Source organism: Phascolarctos cinereus, unplaced genomic scaffold (genome assembly GCF_003287225.1).
Source record: "Phascolarctos cinereus isolate Bilbo 61053 unplaced genomic scaffold, phaCin_HiC Scaffold_7;HRSCAF=346, whole genome shotgun sequence".
Classification (NCBI taxonomy): domain Eukaryota; kingdom Metazoa; phylum Chordata; class Mammalia; order Diprotodontia; family Phascolarctidae; genus Phascolarctos; species Phascolarctos cinereus.
The window spans coordinates 21,136,793-21,156,834 of record NW_027556180.1 but is presented as its reverse complement, the minus strand read 5'-3'; the positions used below and the strand labels follow the sequence as shown (position 1 = coordinate 21,156,834).

At 39.7% G+C, this 20,042-nt stretch overlaps 1 protein-coding gene and 1 non-coding gene across 2 annotated transcripts in view; both read left to right on the top strand.

The window, feature by feature from the left end:
- Positions 1–19,901, top strand: part of KPNA4 (karyopherin subunit alpha 4) — a 59,936-nt gene extending 40,035 nt beyond the window's left edge. Inside the window, exons 9-17 of the mRNA XM_020988834.2 lie at positions 1,460–1,629; positions 1,713–1,757; positions 5,863–5,994; positions 7,984–8,112; positions 10,305–10,409; positions 11,363–11,434; positions 13,016–13,178; positions 13,692–13,786; positions 15,539–19,901. Of these exons, the coding sequence (XP_020844493.1) occupies positions 1,460–1,629; positions 1,713–1,757; positions 5,863–5,994; positions 7,984–8,112; positions 10,305–10,409; positions 11,363–11,434; positions 13,016–13,178; positions 13,692–13,786; positions 15,539–15,637 (1,010 nt within the window). The 3' untranslated portion in view covers positions 15,638–19,901. The remainder of the gene's footprint in view (positions 1–1,459; positions 1,630–1,712; positions 1,758–5,862; positions 5,995–7,983; positions 8,113–10,304; positions 10,410–11,362; positions 11,435–13,015; positions 13,179–13,691; positions 13,787–15,538) is intronic.
- Positions 9,303–9,639, top strand: LOC144454900 (small Cajal body-specific RNA 7). Its single transcript, XR_013483451.1, has one exon.
- Positions 19,902–20,042: the final 141 nt, after the last annotated feature.

Sequence of the window (20,042 nt, the reverse complement as noted above, 5' to 3'; positions counted from 1 at the left end):
TTTTAAAATATGTATTTGTCATGCATACTCAATTTTTTACTGATGAGAGTTCACCATCAAAAAAATTTGGAAATGACTGATTTGTTCTTTCCTTAAGGAGTACATTACAGCAAAGTGTAATGCCTTGTGTTCCCAGAGTTCCTTAAGTCATCCATGGTATCCAGTTAAGGCTGTAGAACCCCAAAAGGATATGGTCTGCCTACAGCATTTCTTTGTCTTTAGACCAAAGTCATACTTACTAATAAATGCTCATTGGCTAACATGCTGCAACTGTTGAAGTATCTTTTGTTTGTTTTTGCTGGAAGAATGTGTCTTGAATGGGTGCTGAAATTGGGCCCAAAATTTAAAGGAAGGAATATAGCAATCTGGATTATGTTTAGGAAAATGTACAGCCCTTTCAACAATTACAAGATTATGCTATTACTGAAACCTCCATCATCGTAGCATCAGTATTCATCCAGTGATGCAGCATGAGGTGCCACAGCAGCTGAAGAATCCCATTTGTGGATGATCCACAGCATTATGACGAGACACACAATAGGCATAAATAGGCCAACAACATAGCCCTGATGATGAGTTGCATGCAAGAAATGGTGTAAAATATTCAGGAAATGTATGATCATAAAAGGAAATGAACCGTGTCCAGGGAATGATAAATGGGCAAGTCACTTAACTGCTCGTTACCTGTGAAGGGAAAGACCTTCACTTCATTGGGATCAGCCTCTACAAAGGATTTATGGAAGGCCATGGACAGAAACTGTACTGAATGAGAAGTTATGGATGGGTTTTGGTCTTTGCCGTTGAATGGAGCACCTTCATCATTGAGACAGTCAGAATAGACTAAAAGAAGACAATGGAATTCATAGCCAGAATCACCTGAAACTGGAAATAAAAGTGCAGAGTAAACTTTGAAATTCAGCCATTCTTCCTCAGTGATATACTCAGTCTGTTCAATGCCTGCACCTTCTGGGACAAATTCATGATTTTAAAATTATCATAAGACATTTTCTAGAGGTTTTCAATACTTTGTAATATTGGGTCATTAAAGTCTATGAAATGTTTGAGATGCTTTATCTTTAGAAGGATTTAGAATATTTTCTCCACTTTTCATGAATTCCTTTAACTGTGCTAATGAAAGTCATTCATTGATAAAGACAGCAGAAGAAACTGGTGCTTATTCCTGTTCGAAGTTAAATGTGTACTTTTTCATATCTTAATGAAAAGGATTTCATAAACAGAACTGTTGAATATCTGGGGAAGTGTAGTGTTCATATAGATCCGTGTCTTGTGTTGTTTTCCTTCACTCTAAGAAATATTCCTACTTCCATTTTTCTGTCATAACCTGATATTATTGTGTTGGGGGAGGCTAAGAAATCGCAAGTAAAAAGAGAGCCCAATGGGGTGTGTGTTGCTTTTTATAGAAATTGTATTAATCTGTTGGAAAAAATTGATCTCACAGGTGACGGGCCCCAGTGTAGAGACTATGTCATAAGTCTTGGTGTTGTGAAGCCTCTGCTCTCCTTCATCAGTCCGTCTATCCCCATAACATTCTTGAGGAATGTTACTTGGGTTATGGTCAACTTATGTCGCCACAAAGACCCACCACCGCCCATGGAAACCATTCAGGAGGTAAATATTTTCCTACCCTTTTTAAAAATAAACTAGAAACAGTTGGATACATATTCATTTGCAATTTTTATTTCTCTCCTCAGATTCTTCCAGCCCTCTGCGTTTTAATTCATCACACAGATGTAAATGTGAGTGAAAGTTTTACAATGTCTGTCCAAGGCTGTTCAGATCCCACAAAGGCACACAGGCCTGTTCGTAGTGGTGCCAAAAATAGGTGTTACACAGCAAAGCTTGTCTTGTGTACATTGTCCATTTTGTCAATTCCCAGATAAGTAGGGAGTATGGGAGTATTATTAAGTGTTTACTCCACTTACACTTACCATACTTCAGGATGGATTTAAAGTTCAACTCAGGGAGGCCCAGTGTCTTGGGACTGCCTGTAACATGGCTAAAAGAGTGAGTGACATCTTGGCCAAAGTCAAGATACTTTACATTGGATCTGAACATAAGCATTTCTTTTCTTCTTAAGTCTGGCTTATGTAGAACCTGAGCAAGGTCTGTTTTTCATGTTTCTTCTTAGTATGTGAATATATGTTTCCTTCTAAAGATAGGTCTTTTTAAGGTGTTAACCCTTACAATATCCAGGGTTATCCACATTTAATCTTTGAATACTCTGGTTTAAAAATTATTCAATAATTTATAAACTTTGAATGTCTCCTTAATGGCAATATGCAGAAATTTTACTCCTTTTTTTCTCACCAAATTACGTTATCGTTTTTCTAGAGTTGATCCTACTTTTTAAAGATTTGATTCAACTCAATAAACATTTATTAACTAGCTTTTATGAACAAGGCATTGAATTGCGTACTGAGAAAACAGAAGTAAACTCTGGAGTCTTGATAGAAACTTTTGGGCAGAGATACATCAGGAATGAAACCTAGGCCCTCTGTCTACACACAAACTCGGCACAAAGAATAACCGTATCTTTTTAACAGTTAAAGTGTATAAACATTTGTTATATATAAATATCAGCTGCTCCTTAAGCCTGCTTTTATTCTCCTGAAATGATTACTCAGTTAAGCTAATGTTTTATGACCTAAACTAATGGAATTAAGCTGTAGTACAGCTCCTATTCTACCCGTATTCACTCACCAAGTGACAAATGAAGAGAAAACCCGAGTGTGAGGTGGAAATAGTCCTTAAGCAGCAGCTAGAAGCAGGAGGGGAGCAGAGCCAGTCTCTGAAATGCTTGAGCGGCCAGGGAGTCACAAGGCAAAGCATCTGTCTCTCCAAGAACACTGGATCCAGGGGCAGCTAGGTGGCTCAGTGGATAGAGCACCGGCCCTGGATTCAGGAGGACCTGAGTTCAAATGCGGCCTCAGACACATAATAGCACTTACTAGCTGTGTGATCCTGGCCAAGTCACTTAACCCCATTGCCCAGCCAAAAGAAAAAAGAGAAACAAGAACACTGGATCCCAGAACAGATGGAGGTGGGGTGGGGGGTGGGGGGGTGACGTGGTCACAGATTGGGAAACTGAAGGCCTGAGAAGGTATGGGCTTGGCCAGTCATGGAAGTAACAAGCAACAATCCTGTTTCCATGTACTGTCCATTTCTAAAAATCATTACTCTGAAGGTTCTCGTGTGATGTTTTCACATTCATGATCTTCCCGTAGAATGTGCAGCGTAATGTTAGAATTAAGCTGCATCGAGAAATTAGGCAGACTGTGCTTCAAACAAACCACACTTTAACTTGCACAGCTGTAGGACAAAGAGGCTGTTTTTAATGTCTTAAGGCATTCAGCTCGTCGCTGTGCTACATCCAGGACATAAAAAGATTGATAGGACACACACTTTGTTCTGCACAGAAAGATATGATACGAGGGCCAGTATGATAAGTCCAATTAGAAGCTTGACAATGGGAGGATAAGCACCATGTGGAGGTGGCCCCTCCATTGGGCCATCTGAGATGAAAAGACTTAACGTGAGCAAAAACCTGGAAATGGGAGAGTGCACATGAGAACAGAGTCCAGGAGTTGTTACTTTGTCAGGTAGCGAGGGACCATTGAAGAATTATTCATAAAAGAGTAGTGTAGTCAGAGTAGTTTGTTTTTTAAATTCAGCCTGTGATTGGGTTGGTACAGGAAGCTCCCAGTTAGGAAATTCTGTCTGCCGGTAAAGATTAGTGCCTGCTGTCCCACTTGGAGTCTTAGAGAGTTTACTGAGCCAGACTTGCCCTGGGTCATTCATCCAGTAATCATAACAGTGGGTCAGAAGCTGAGCTTGAACCCAAGTTTTTTTGACTCCAAGGCGGGAGTCTATATACAACCCTACCTTGCCCCCACTTCTGTCTTATAAGAGCAGCGGTGTGGAAAAGCGGATTGCAGTCTGTTAGACTGGTGGCAGGAAGACCAGACAGGAGTTGGAGTGAGACAGGAGATGAATCATGAGAGACTGCAGAGATAAGAGTGGAAAGTGGTTGGTAGCTCATCAGCTGTGGGGTCCAAAGAAAAGACAGAGGAAAGGGTGGAGTGAATGAAATCCCTTAAGGAGAAGAGCAGAACCTTGATGAATCAGGGAAGAGAGGGAGCCTAAGTAAGCCTCCATTGTGTGATGGAAGCCAAGGGAGAAGAGAACACAAGCGTGGTCAGACAGCATGGAGAGTTAGAACCCAGGATTTCAGTTATGAGGAAAATTGAAATGAGTGGAGATGAACTTGGCTTCTCTAGCTTTTTCATGCTGTATTTAAAAAAAAATAAATCTCAGCTTTTTTAAGTTTGACATCTACAGAAATCTTTTCAATTCTAAGTGCTTAAAATGCAACAGTTTAAAAAACTTTCCATCTTATATAGTGACATACAGAGATGTGTGCTGTGCTCCTCTTTGCCTTATTTCTAGCTCAGCCTGAGCATGCTAAGACACATTGAAGAATAAATGGGAAAAAGTTAACTAAAATTTCAACTACGTAGTATTTATGTGTTATGTGGCTCAGCAAAGTTGTTTGCCTTATGTGAACTATTTTGGGCATATGTTGTAAGGTGAGAAGATCTCGGTTATTTGCAAGTTGAAATTGATACATATGTGTCAGTATAGTCCTACATGTATTCATGACACAAGCATGCCCGTGAATGATAACATTTGATGCCACCATTGTTTTCCTTCCATGTTAAATACTTTTAACTTTGGAAAATTTGCAGAGGAATAATGTTAAGTAAGTTCCCTCTTTTTTTTTTTAAATAAATCTCCTTGAATTAGAATGAAGATTCTTTGTAGATTAAGGTCTTGCCTATATAATATTGTAGCACTTTTGTCAAGCATTTCAGTTTTTTAGCCATAGTATCTATTTGGGAGTTATTAAGACTACAAATGGCTTGCAAATGACACTTTAAAGTAAATCAAAAATGCAGAATATTTATCATGATTCATTTCTAGAATGAGACTGTTTAAAGGGACGTAGCATTGGTGTGGAAGAACTATCAGTTTATAGCACTCCCAGGCTGATGGATCCTCACGTTGCCTTGATCTATAGCTTGGAACATTTTCATTGTCACACAAGGGGGGTTCCTTCAGAGAGAAAAATCTGATGTTAGGGAAGATTATCAGCTATTTAAAGTGCTAAGAGCAGATTGACCATGCAGACATGGATTTTTGTTTTGCTCAAACCATTACTGTACCTCTGATGATCAAGACCACTGCCATTGTTAGTACATTTGTTACATCCATTTACCCAGACATCTTTTGGGAATACAGATTTCTATCACACTTCGTACGTGCCAAGCACCGTTCAGAGCTTTGGAAGTGGTAGGAAGCATTTATACTTGCTACTGCCCTGCTCAGTGCTGTGAAGTGTGGTCTTTGGGGGTCCCGTTGAAGCATAATTTCATGGTGTTTATTATAAAGGTAAAGTTGAGGGAAAGATTCCCAGTGATTCGCAAGGAGAAGAATGGGTAGAGAGGGCAGTGGAGGCAGGACAGACTAAATGATTCTTTAGGGACAGGAGCAATAATTAAACAAAAGTGTGAAAACCTTGTATTTCAAAGAAACCTGGGTGCCATGACAGGATTCTTTTCAGTGCTTGACAGTCTGTGGTTTCACTGGTCTTAAGATTGTCTCCTCACCAGTGCAAATGAAGACCCCTCCAGACCTTACTAGAAGATACCCTTATGAGATGTTGAGGCCAAACCTCCCCCCCCCAGCATCTTCTCTTCTGGAAAAGTGTCTCTGGGTCAGTATAGCTAGGCCAGATGTGATGCTCCCAGGTTGTTTATGTATGTGATGTTTTTGTTGTTGTAGATACTGGTAGACACTGTCTGGGCCCTCTCTTACCTGACTGATGCTGGCAACGAGCAGATCCAGATGGTCATTGACTCGGGCATCGTCCCTCATTTAGTCCCTCTGCTCAGCCACCAAGAGGTGAAGGTGCAGGTGAGTAGGGGGTGTCTTGGGGTAATGATGAGACACAGGGGGTATGGTTTGTTGGGTCACAAAGCGTGTCGTTGTCAGCACCCCTGCCCCCAGGTGAGCCCCATCTTTCCCTATAGCCCAAAGCTCCCTGTTGCACTTGTCATTACCTCATCCTCTGCTGCTCGTTGCATGCTCAAGTGAGCTCACATGTTGACAGGAATGAGGGAAGACCATGTGCTGCTGAATGTTAGCCCTCAAGAATACAAGAGGGTATTCATCTGTGCCCTCCCTTGATAGGGATCTTTGGGGAGGCCTGGGTCCCCCAGGCCCTCAGTTCTTAAGTGTCTCTTAGGAATTCCCGGGGGACAACAGTCCTTGCTTACAAAGAGAGAGCATTTGGCTGGAGGACTGTGTGGATTGGGAGCAGTGTCCAGGGAGGCTGGGAAGTCTTGTGGCTACCAGTTTGTGAAGGGATTTCAAGGTTAAACAGCAGAGTGGAGATTTCATGCTGGGGACATGAGGAGCCAGGAGTTCTTTGAGTGTATCTGCTGTTGATGGAGAATCTCATGGAGATGGCCTAGGGAGGGGAAAAGAGGAAGAGGAAGACAGTTAGGAGATGGTGGCAGGAACACAGCTGAGCAGTGGGAAGGGCCTGCACTGAAGTGATGTGGTGTCAGGGGGGATGAGAGAGGAGCTGGCCTGCAAGGGGGTGCCCCTGTTGGCAGAGGGGCACACGCAACAGGGCTTTGGGTTGGTTTGGCTTTGACAAATTCTTTATGATCCAGGTGATAGGGATTATGAGATGAGAGATCAGAACACTTAAATTCAACTTGGAAGGAAAGTACTAAATGAAGCTGGGAAAAACTTAAGTGATTAGTGACTGCTAATTAGTGATGAGTAATCAGTTTAAAATGAAATGTTATTTGACCGTTATTGTATCACCTAAAGGTTATGGTATGCAATTGATATCTGTTCTCAGTGTTTTGGAAGTATTTGGGGGATTTTGTTTGTTTGTTTTGGTTTTTTTATCCAAATGTAAACAGGAAAAGACTGACTAAAACAGTAAGCAGGGAAGGCAGAAACAGAACTGTTTGCAGAGCATAATTCACACACTTCTCCTTTTTAAGATGAAAGTGAAGAGTTTCTTAAGAGTTTGGGGGTCCACTTAGGGACACCTGAAGTTTTAGGAGATGTTACTGAGATTTTGTTAGACTTACTACGTCTTTGGAGTATTGCACGGAAACCTGATAGACTGGGCCATAAACCAAGATTCCCTTCATCTAAGTTAACCAATTGGATGAGTGTCCTATAAAGATTAACTGGATTCTCTAGTTCTACTTCTGTCTGAAAGAATTTATTTAATGCAAAGCAAGACTTGAAGGGGCATTCTAGAAATCAGTTGAATTGATTCTCATGCCTTTTATGTATACTGTATACTGTATAAAAGCTGGGAGGATTAAATTTTAGAAATACATTTCGGAAAAATTTTGATGACAGATATTGAAATCTTTTCAATAAGAAATTAGGGAACAGAATACCTTCCTTAAAACATTTTGGTTAGTCATACTGAACCAGGAAAAATGTTATGCCGATGCCGATAGATACTTGTCACATGAAATACATTGGACTAGAATGTTAAGGGAAAGTGGGAAACCTGATTCCCAGCTGCTAGAATCTTCCCCTCCAAGATTACTTTCTGTCTATTCTGTTATATCTTGTGTGTACCAGTTTTTTGGCTTTTTTTTTATATGTTGGACTGTGCGCTCCTCGAGGGCAGGGACAGTGTTTTTCTTTTCTTTGTATTCCCCTCCTCTGCATACGTGTACGCATAACCGCCATAGTGCCTGCCATACTGCAGGTGCGTAGTAAATGCTTGTCCATCCTTCCTAGGCACGAGATAACATTTGGGATCCTTCCATGCTTACAGTCAGTTCACTTTACCTTTGAATGCTGTTCATATTGGATCGTGTTTACTCGAGCGAGGGTTCAGGGAGTGTTTGTGTCTTTCAGACGGCTGCACTCCGAGCTGTCGGCAACATTGTCACTGGGACTGATGAGCAGACGCAGGTTGTGCTGAACTGCGATGCTCTTTCACACTTCCCTGCACTTCTGACACATCCCAAAGAAAAAATCAATAAGGTGGGTATGTATTGAGTGCCTTAGGGCTTGGCCGTTGAGGAGGGCCACTTCAAATATCTTAGGTCTTTCCCTGCTGCTGCCTTCAACGTGGCTTACCCAGCTCCTTTTCTTTATCAGACTATTTGCTGTCAGGTCCCTTCACCTCCATTTCCAGGTGTTTGTCTTCTGTGGTCTGTGAATCTAGAGCAGTTAGGTCATTGTTTGGGGTAATTAGGCCTTTTTGTTTTCTCCTTTAAAAGAATTAATTGCCAAGTTAGCTGAGGCTACTGAGTTTTAGGGAAGAGTTGCGGAATACGTCTTCCTAGTGAAGAGATGATTAGTAAGTGTAAAAATTAACTCAAATGCTGACAACAAATTGAATTTGGGACTTTTAATTTTCCAGTGTAAGTACTTCATGAAGTTTTACAGGTGATGCAGGCCGTAATATCCTAGGAAGCAAATTGTAAAATCAGCCAGTGACTGTTAAAAGCGTTGGGGCATGTGGAACCTCTGAATTAGCGGTTTCCTGATTCTGCCTTGTTTCTAGTGACTCTGACTAGACAAAAGTTAGTGCTCATCTTTACTGTACAAGTCGATGAATTGTTTCAGTTTGGGAATAAAAACTTCCTGTTCACTAAAAAAGACTTGCAAATTCAGCCTGATTACTGTAAGACTCTTTCTAAGTTCATCATCCTCAGAGCCATACAGAGAGTGGTCATTTTTCCCTTTGGTCTAAATTTACTCTTCAGGTGCAGTGTATTAGTAACCCCATCCTGCAGTGGGTTGTCAAGGACCCGATAATTGATGGTTTTGCTGTGCCCTTTTTCCTCTGAAGGCTGCCTTTGGGTTAAGTCTAAGAGGATTACATGTGTTAAAGAATTAGCCATGTATTTGTGACTTCTCAATGAGGTTGAAAAATTTTAGCATAAATCATATTGCAGCAGGGTAGTTTTGACTTAATATAGGCATCTACTGTAATTTTGCTTTTAATTGGAAATGTGTTTTCAAAGTGGGACTTGAAAAGCTCCCATTGTGAGTAGGTTTGCAGATTTTCTATAATAAGAAATTCAGGTTAATTTAAGTTGTTTAGACTTCACATTAAGGTAAAATATCATGGTGTCTCATGGCATGAGTTGTTTTTTTCTTAAGGATAATTTGCCAACTAAATACATAAAAGCAGTTGTAAAATGATTTTTAAAAACTAGCTCTCTTGGAAATGATGAAACAGAGATAACTGGGTGCATTTGAATGGTGTGTGATTTGAGCATTATTAAATTTATTATCAAATTAAGTAAACATCTAAAATGGGGGGGGGGGGGTGAAGGGGCGCGTGTGTGTGTGTATGCATGCATGGGTGTAAATGTAAAGGCTAAGGAAAGGGAGCCCTGACTGACAATGCAGATATCGGAGTGCATCTGAGGCTGTTGTAAAAATACATGTTTATTACAGCTTTGCCAATGATTATAACTCAGGAACAGCTCACTTACCTGCCTCACACCCCTACAGTCTCTAACAGGTTCATAAATGTGGACCTGTGATCTGATCCATAAGAGCTAAGTGTTCATTGATTACTATGAGTTGTTTATTTTTGGCATAAAATGTTCTTCCCCCTTCTTGCTCCCCATCCCCATCAGCTAAATGAATAGACAAATATACTTTTTTTTCCCTTCAGGACTCTATAAATTCTGGTAACTTGCTGCACAGGTATTTCCCCTCAGCTTACTATAAGAGCAATGGTTTTAGTGGAATTTTTTAAATGGTTTTGGTAAGAATGATTAAAGAATCCTCACCTTTGTCCCAAACAGGAACAAAATAGCCAATCAGAGAAAACGGTAAAGCAGGAAGCGCCTTCTTCCCTGTTAATTGTTCCTGCTGGTCCCGATTCTCGAGGAGAGAAGGCACAACAAGGCCTTCTGAAACAGATTATTTGTCTGTCAGCCAGAACTTGGAGGCAGAATGGGACCAAGTACTTGCTGGCCAATACCAAGAGTTATCTTGAGGAAGCATGTAGGAAGCATGTTAAGTTTTGTTCCTGTAAATCAAAATTGTGATTGCATTAAATCTTTTAAGTAATTGTGAGGCCATCTCAGATACTATTATAATAGTATGTCATCTGAGTTGTTTTGACAGTATGGTGAAGGTTATTAATTTCGTTAATCATTAAATATTTTAAAATTAATCCTATCGATTATTGAAGGGATTTTTTTTTCTAGGAGGCGGTATGGTTCCTCTCAAACATCACTGCAGGAAATCAGCAACAGGTTCAGGCAGTGATTGATGCCAGCCTCGTGCCCATGATCATACACCTCTTAGATAAGGTAAGGTGGCATTCTTGTGGCGCAAAGTGCTGTCTTCATAGTATTCATAGATCGCCACCGGCCTCCTGACCACGGTCCGTGGGCGTTTTGGACAAGGCAGCATTCTCTGGGGCGATTTTGGGTCCGTCCTCATGTTTAGTAAATGAATTGGTTCGATTTTATATATAAAGCCGATGGCATAGTAATAGTAAAACAGCAAATGTGGTAGACTTTGTTATGGTAGACTAACCTCATAAACAAATTCTTTCTTAATATAGAAAACATTTTCCCTGACTTTCGTGTATAACTCTTCTCGCATAGATTTTAATTATTCTTAGAGGCTTGTTAAAAGCATTTTAGTACGGAACAGGTAGGAAGGGGGCAATTTAAGATACTGCAGTTATAAACATATGAGAAGTGTTTATCAAGCACCTATTGTATGCATGGCAGCGATGATGCAGCGGCCACGAAAACCTAACAGGCTTTGCCCTCAAGGTCCAGGCACACCACTGGAGTGTTGACGTTATCAGATTTCTTCTGAGCTTCATTGGCTCAAACAAAGCATTCTTTTCTCTGAGATGCTGGATTTTCTGAGCATAGTACTCTTTCCTTCCTCTCTGTCCCTCTTGAATGTATTGTTCGTGCTTGTGGTGCAGCCCACAAGAACATACATGACAGAATGACCGCATCTTGCGTAGAGCTCTGATGAGCTCTGTGATGCTTACCTTCGTGCCACAGTTGGTGGGGCATCAGTTTTGAGTGCACTTGGATGGACCTGGAGAGGGAAACCAGTTGTCCCCGCTCAGCATTTGGTCGTCTATCATTAGGTCACTGGGCTTTTAATTAGACTTTCTGGAATGAGAGAAGTGACAGTTTGTTGGCATTTGTCATTCCTTGAAGCAGACATGAGTTAGCAGACCTTCTAGGTCTGGTTTGTTTTGAAAAATCTCGGAGTGCTTTCTGCTTTTTTCCAGGGTGATTTTGGAACTCAGAAAGAAGCTGCTTGGGCCATAAGTAACTTAACAATCAGTGGAAGAAAAGACCAGGTAAGGAGGGCATCCATGCCCTTCATAGCTGTTATTGGGCCTCTGCTGGGGAGGGCTCGGGGGACCCCGGGGCGGGAGGCACACACGCCTGAGGAAAGAAGAGGAAGTGCTGCAGAGTGTTTGGGCCTGAGTCCATCTTCCAGCAAAAGAAGCGTCAATTTGTTGCCTCTGACAGGTCAGGCCTCAGGCTTTAAGTTTTCCTACACCATTGTTAGAAGAAGTTTCTTTATCAGGCAGCACTTCCCTCACCATTTTTTCTGCCAGAATTTCATTTTTGTTGTGTTGGTGACGTTTATCACCAATGAATTTGACTTAGTTTTTGTCATATGGAGTATAGTACCCATGACTGACCCTGACTGATGGTCTGTGCAGAACCTTACCAGCTTTCCTTGAATAGAACATATTTAATTGCTATATAATTGGGCCTTCATTTAATTCTTGTGGTAATGCTTTGAATGCTTTTAAAAATATATATGTACAGAGGGGCAGCTAGGTGGTATAGTGGATAGAGCTCCGGCCTTGGAGTCAGGAGGACCTGAGTTCAAATCCAGCCTCAGACACTTGACACGTACTAGCTGTGTGACCCTGGGCAAGTCATTAACCCCAATTGCCTCACCAAAAAGCAAACTGTGTATATATGTGTGTGTGTGTGTGTGTGTGTGTGTGTGTGTGTGTGTGTGTGTGTGTGTGTGTGTGTGTGTGTTATGTATGTATGTGTGTATATGTATGTACAGTTAAGGAACATGTGTATGTATGTGTGTGTATATGTATATATATATATATATATGTATGTGTGTGTGTATGTGTGTGTACAATTAAGGAGGGAAAAAACAAGCCCAGCACATGAGCCATTTCTCACAGTGCATAGGCAGCTGCCTCTCCACCAATAGGAGCAGGAGGTCAAGAAGCCAAACCTTGTGATTGACGTCTGGTGACTTGTAGTGCTGCTTTTCCATTATGTTGTTATGATCATTGTGTAGATGTGGTCCTGCTTGCTTGAAGCTCCATTTGTTTAATGAAACCTTCCCAAGTTTCTTTGAATTCCTCTCATTCCCATTTCTTGTGATGCAATAACTCTCACATTCCACAGTTTTTTCTCTTCATTCATTGCCTAATTAATGTGCAGCTATTTTGTTTCCAGTTTTTTACTGCTGTAAAGGGCTCCTGTGATTATTTTGGAATTTATTTGCATCTTTCCCTTTCTGTACTTTTTCTTCAACCATTTGACAAATTTCTACACAAATCCCTGTGTCCTCCAATTGTATTAATTTAATTTTCATCATAATATCTTCAAACAGATTAATAGGAACCATGGTGTATTTTATTAACATTTAGATCACTGTGTATTCTAATTTGTTAATCCAGTCAGATATTACTTTGCACTGAATTTTGTAAGTTCAAAAATCGGACTTTTTAGCATAAAGTCACAGTGTTACATACATAGGCCTGTCATGGTTCTGCTGCTGCCAAGGAGACCATGCTAACTCATTGAACCTTCTGTCTTCATCTGTAACATGAAGCCCCTCCAGCACCAAGCCTCTAATCCTCATGGAGTGTGTTCATTGTGTTCTCTTTCCTTAGGTGGCCTACCTTATCCAGCAGAATGTTATCCCACCCTTCTGCAACTTGCTGACTGTGAAAGACGCTCAGGTTGTGCAGGTGGTACTCGACGGGCTAAGTAATATATTAAAAATGGCTGAAGACGAGGCCGAAACCATAGCCAACCTAATAGAAGAGTGTGGAGGTGAGCTCAGTGTTTTGGCAAATATTTCCCTAAGTAAAACTTGTCTATTGCCTTGAGGAATATCGCTATATCTTTATTTCTCATATGTGTGCCCTGCCATTTCAAATATTAAAGTAATTTTGATAATGTCTTCCATTTTATAAGATAATATGTAAGATTTCAATTTAAAAACTGAAATTACTTTAAAGATAATTATGGGTTGGAAAGCATGGACTAATTATATATTCTCAGAGTGGATATTACAAGTAATTTAATAGTCTTTTGGTAGAAATACATGTGTTTTTTCTTGATGAATGATTGATAGGCTGATTAGCATTTGAAGGCAAATAACCTCCTTTTCTTTGATTCAGTTTTCAAGTAACATAGTTATACCATGTAGAACTGTAAAATGAAATTTTGTGGGGACTTTTCTCTGAGTTAAACACAAGATTTCAAAGTAGATCTAGTTAACTACTTTGATTACTTTTTGTTATTAGTGTGGTTTTTTTCACTTAATAAAATGGTTTTTTGCAGGCCTTGAAAAGATTGAACAGCTTCAAAATCACGAAAATGAAGACATCTACAAGCTGGCCTATGAGATCATTGATCAGTTCTTCTCATCAGATGATGTATTAACTTTAAATTTATTTCATAACATAATTCTGTTACTTTTGACGAGGAGAGCTGAAAGTGGGGATTTGAGGGGCACCTTTTTTTTTCCCTCTTGGATGGAATAAAATAGCAAAACAGAATACCAGCTACATGGCTATTTACTTCAGATTGTTGAAAGGCTGATTATTCTAAAATATAAGATCATTTTTACTCTGAAATTACACTTAACAGGCAAATGTTTCAACTTCTTAAAAATCCCTTCAAAATTGTAAGCGAATGGTATAAATACTTAACAAAGTGAAAAGTGTAGGCACTCATTTCAGATGTTTTCCTTTATGGCTCTAGTCTTGTAATCTTCATACACAAAAATCTAACATGCAGTTCAAATAGCAAACAAAGCTTCAAAACATAAGATGGCTTGTGCTGCAGTCATTTCATCTAATTAAGAGTAACCATTTTGCCACAGTTACATTCGTGAATCTGTGAGTCTTCCTTCAAAAATAATTCACATCCCATAATCAATACTTATAGCTACCATATTGTCAAATATTATTCAGTAGTTGAAATTGTTTACTATATATCTAAACTTCAAGAGGCAGTTTGGCAGATTAGATTAAGATGTAGCTTCAGCATTAAGAAGATGTGGGTTCAAGTCTTATCTCTGATCCAGATTACTTGTGACCTTGGCCAAGTTACTAAGTGCCCAAGACACTAAGACCAGGGGCAGTTGGAGATTACCATTAGTAGAAGAGAGTTGTCTCACTGGGAGTTCTATTCCCTACACCAAGAAAACCACTATCTGGACAAAAATCTCTTATCACCTTTACCCACAAAATTCCAATTAGAAGAAAATTACTTTAGTAATATAAAAGGCTATAGATCTGACCTCTTGGCATTGTCCTTCCAAAGTATCATAAGGCACTCAGTATAGAGTGTACAGTCTTCAAAAACATTGAGAAGTTTTATGAGGTAAATAGGGGAAATAAAATACCAAAAGTACAGCCCTGTGTTACTTATGAACATAAGCATGGAAATGCTAAATAAAACCTTAGCATGACTGTTAAGAGGAGTAAATGCATCAATGGGATGCATTGCATTAGCGGAAAAAAAATACTTAGAATTCTGTTATATCAAGAGAAAATGAAGCATCAGCTTTTTCGAAGTTTTATAGTTGTAAAAATTGTCAAGATACAGATAAACATGCAGGACCAATTAAAATCCCCAGGGGAAGAATTTCATGGAATTAAAGGTAATTAAATTCACCTGGAAAAAAAAATGATAAGAATGCCAATATTTTAAAGATGGTATTGATTTAAAAACAGAAATTTTGATCAGAGGAATAAATATTCCAGAAATAGATTCAGACTAATAATAAAACTAGTATTTGATTTATAATATAAAGTATAACAATAGTGGGAAGAAACATTAAATGTTGTGACAATTAGATCATAATAGATCAGGGTTCAATACACTAACTCTACCAGGCCTTGTTTTTGTAATGCCCAGTGAACTGAGAATGGTTTTTACGTTTTCAAGTAAAGTTTTATTGTATTTTAAAATGTAAAAACCATTCTTAGCTCACTGCTGTGCGACAACCACTGAGCTAGATTATCTGCATTCTTAGATTTTTTTAAGTGCCATAGAATATCTTTAAAGGGGAATCATTTTCATGTAAAATCTTCTGAAATTATGTAAGATTTGCATTTAAGATGTCTAGCCTTAACCTTTTTTTTTCTTTTCTCTCCTCCCTGCCCCCCCCCCTTTTCCAGATTGATGAAGACCCTAACCTTGTTCCAGAAGCAATACAAGGGGGAACATTTGGTTTCAATTCCTCTGCCAATGTACCGACGGAAGGGTTCCAGTTTTAGAAAGATGTTGTGGAAGTGTTGGGTACAATGCAGCACTGATATATATACATATATATATATATATAAAAAGGTTTGATCCATCAAGCTTGGCTCATGGGATCTGCTGCTGCATTAAATCGGGGAAAGAGAACGTGAAGATTTCATTTGGAATCACAGAAAGCCCAAATGAAGTCAAGATGGCGAGTGGGTGCGAGTGAGAGTGAGTGGCAAAATGTAATGAAAAACTTCACACGAATGCTTATTTAGGTCGTTCAAAAGAAAAGGGCTCAGGTCACTGGCGTGCTGGGCCTGAGAAGGAACATGGACTAGAGCTAGAGCAACAGGGGTGCAGAACCACCATCTTCAGCCTTGTGAGCATTAATGAGAACAGGGTGCCGTCCAAGCCGAGGAGAGAGAGCCCCGGGCTTGCTGTGACTTCAGCCCTGTGTGAATGGAAGACATTGAGCAGGCTCTGACCTCCGTGGTGGGGAGCCCGGCTCATCTTTCAGACCCAGGGCTCCTCCCTCGGGGAACAGACCCCGGTTGTGGAGGGGCGCGTGTGCGAGAGTGTGGTTGTGGTGCTGTATGGGGATGCGTGCGAGCTTGATTCACCTTCAGGGGCTGGGGACAAACCTGGGAATCATCAGGGGGAGACCCTAAGTGTTGGCGTACACTGGACATGGAAATAAAAGACCGGTTTAGCAGCAGACTTTGGTTTACTTCTGCAGCCTGGGTTTCCTTTCCCTTTCTCTTGGACCTTTTTTTTTTCCCTTTCCTTTCTGTTTGTTCTTTTTCTTTTTCTTTTCATTTTTTTCTCCCCTAATTACTTTATCTAGTATGGCTTTATTAGTTGCTTGTTGAGTCAGATAACTTTTCAGGAAGGAGTCCCTGTGCATTTGCACCAGATGAATGTTTGATGTTATGAAAAGCTTTCCATATCATCAAAACTAATTTGTGTAGACTTTTGCATGAAAAATCAAAATTTCCCTCCAAATAGACTGTGTTGCAGTACACAAGTTGCCATAATAGTAAGAAACAGTAAAATGTGCTTTCTCAAGCCATCCTTTTCATTTTCAAAGATAACATGAAGCTCTTTGCATGTGGTAATAATCTACAGCCTAGTTCAGTTTTAGATTTTGTTGAGTCCTGTAAAGAAGAAAAAGAAAAAAGTTTTCAGTTGTGGTAGAATCCCGTGCTGTGTTTAAATGTTACTTGCTTTCAAACTTTGTTTTCTATGAAAATGATATGGAAACTTCTAAAATGGAATTTGGTGCATATGTACTGCCGAATAAAGATCGATGACGAGGTGTGAATAGATGTACAAATCAAGTAATGGTTTGAACACCTTTAATAATATGCCTAATCTGTTCAATTGTTTTAGAATCTTTTTATCTTAGATGTAGGCAGCCATGAACAATCTATTTTGAGCCACTTTAGGGAGAAAACTTTGTATTTCTAAAACTTGCATAAAAGGCATGCAAGTGGTTTTTATAAATTGGAATAATACCTCAGTTTTGAGGTTCTGCACACTAAATTAAATGTGACACAAATAAATTTGTACAAAAAGGAGAACTCTTTATAAGGTGGCTCATTGTAGGAAACCCTGTGCCTTCCCCTTCGAGCACACGTGTTGCATGAACAGCGGTTTGCTATAAGAAACATACCAGATTAGCCACCATTAGCATCGTTATCTACTTTGTGTTTAAAAATCAACTGGTAATTCTGAAACACTGTAGAATGGATAAAGATTATTTTGTGATCATAACTCTTTGTTGGACTAGAGTATTTTTGCAGCATTCCTTGTCATCAGAACATGGTTAAAGTTTAAAACTAGAAGCAGCAGAAAACTAGCTTGTAAAATTTATCCAAGTAGAGTGCAGGCTAGGCTGTCTTGGGGAAATAAACATTAAAACTTAAAGCAATGTTTTACATGGGGTGTGGTGTGTGTGTGTGTGTGTATGTGTGCGCGGGGGGGAAGGGACTTTCTATTAATAGGACATGACAACATAAGGATTCAGCTTATTAACGTCTGCTCACCTTCTTACCTCTTGGGCTTTTGACCTGCCTCAAAACCAAAAAAGAATACAGGAGATTAACTTTTTGTCAGCTTAGTTGTACAATTTCATTTCTTCATTATGTGACAATATTATTAGCCATTGAATTTGCACATAAAAACCTACGTACTCTCTCCCCTTTCAAATAACTTTTCCCCTGAGAATGATCTTAAGAATGGCTTCAACTCTATTTAGAACCATACCCTGACAGCAGTGGTATATGTCAGTATCACTTGGATGATGGGTTTTGTACAAAAATAGAATTTAAACATCACATTTGGTAATGGATGTTTACATAGAAATAGGCTAAATGCCTTAAATAATTTCATCAAGCCATAAGCCCTTTTTTTCCCCCATTTTTTTTCTTCCTTTGGTAAATATGACTTAAAGATAAAACTAGAGAACTAAGTGCTTAAATTTTGTTATGGAAGCACGCAACATCTCTTTAAAAATAAGGGCTATTTCATACTTCAGACATATTTCTCCTTGGACCCATGGTTTTGAATGCTTTTTCTCCCACTCCTAATAGGAGATCAATGTCTGTATTCTCTTTCAAGTTTATTTTCTCTCAACATCAGTTAATAGTTAACTGATCATTTTTGTATTTAAACACAGTTAAATACTTAAATGTTGGCCAATGATCCAGGAAGTGGGCTCACCCAAAATAGGACTTCATTATTTCTCAGTGAAGGAGAAATGGATAAGCAAAACTAAGAATATTCTTCATAATTTTCTTCTCTCCCTTCACCCTGGTCCCCAGTAAAAATGCTAAGTTAGAGTATGTGCAAAACTCTACATTAGAATTTACCTTCTTGGTTGTGGGGGGGGGGGCGGGACGGGGGACCAAGGAGGGGTTGGAGAGGTGAAAAATAAATGGCTGGTTCCTAGCTAAATTTTTAAGAGATTGCCACTGACTCTTCCTTGGGTATCATGTTAGAATGAGTACATTTCACCCAGCTCAGAAGGAAACCAGGGATTGAAGACTCTTTTCCATTTGTTAAATGTAGATTTAGGGTAAGGGAAACTGGTTACTGCCACTCGGGTTTTCCTTGAACTACAGAAAGTACAGTTGTGGCTCCAGTTCACATCTTAGTTATAGGCGTGAATTTGCATTAAAACAGTAATGGAGGTAGGCCAGCCTTGTTCGTCCTTCTGAGTAATACCATGATCTCTCCTTAGCCTGCCCCTCCTGCTATCTTCCCCACGGTGGGGCGGCGGGGAGAAGAGGGGAGAGGTGAGAGGGAAAGTAAGGCATCAATTTTAGCCTGGAAAAAGCTGAGTTTGTGAATGAAGAAACTAGACCTAGAAGAGTGACCATTAATTAATGGCAGAATTGGGTCTAGACTGCTAACTAGGATCGTGCTATCCCAGATGGATTAAGAAATGTCTCCTCTGATTTGTTTCTTGTCCCTTAAAGTATGAAAGATATCATGCTAATCTCAGCTTAGCAGAAATATGTTTATTTTTGGAATATTAATCTAAGGGATGCTTCTACTTCATTTTAATGCCACCATTTTTGGAAGGGTGATAAAAATAGATTCCTTGAATTACCATGTCATTTTCTTTAGTGTTGTGATTTAATGTGTCCCATTTGGTAATGGAAGACAAACTAAATGATGATAGGGCCAAGACTCCAAGCTAGCATCCTCTACAAATAAAATGAATATTCATTCTGAATTGTCACAGTTTGGGCCCTGCTGAAAGTTGATGCTTCGTTTGCTCAGCTTAAGAATGGAGCTATGGAGGGGCAGCTAGGTGGTGCAGTGGATAGAGCATCGGCCCTGAAGTCAGGAGGACTTTGAGTTCAAATCCGGCTTCAGACCAAACACTTGACACTTACTAGCTATGTGTCCCTTTGGAAAGTCACTTAACCCCAATTGCCTAACAAAAAAAAAAAAAAGAATGAAGCTGTGGCCTGTCCTCTGTATAGGAGGGAGAGGATTTGGGCAGGACTACAATGACCAAGTATATGTGGAGCTAGGCCAGCCAACCTTGCTTTTTCTAAAGTCTTTTTCATCTTCCCTGAACCCACATCAATCAGGAAAATTCCTGGAAAGATAGATTGGTTTCTACCCTTAGCAAACCATGGTGATGATGTATGATCCCCAACTAAACCAGGAATTGCTAGACACTGGATTAGCCTTCTACCTATAGAAGTAATGGATTTCATTGAAAAACTCAAAATGTGAGGGATCTATTTTTCTCTTGACAATAAAGTTCTTGAAATGTGACCCCACTGGTAATATGTGTGTTATTTCTTAGTATTTTTACTCATTTTAAGTAGTACAGGAAGCTGTTGCTACACTGTAGAGATCGATAGCACCTCAGTGTTGCAGGAACATCTTGCAATCAACTAATAAGGTCCAGTGGCC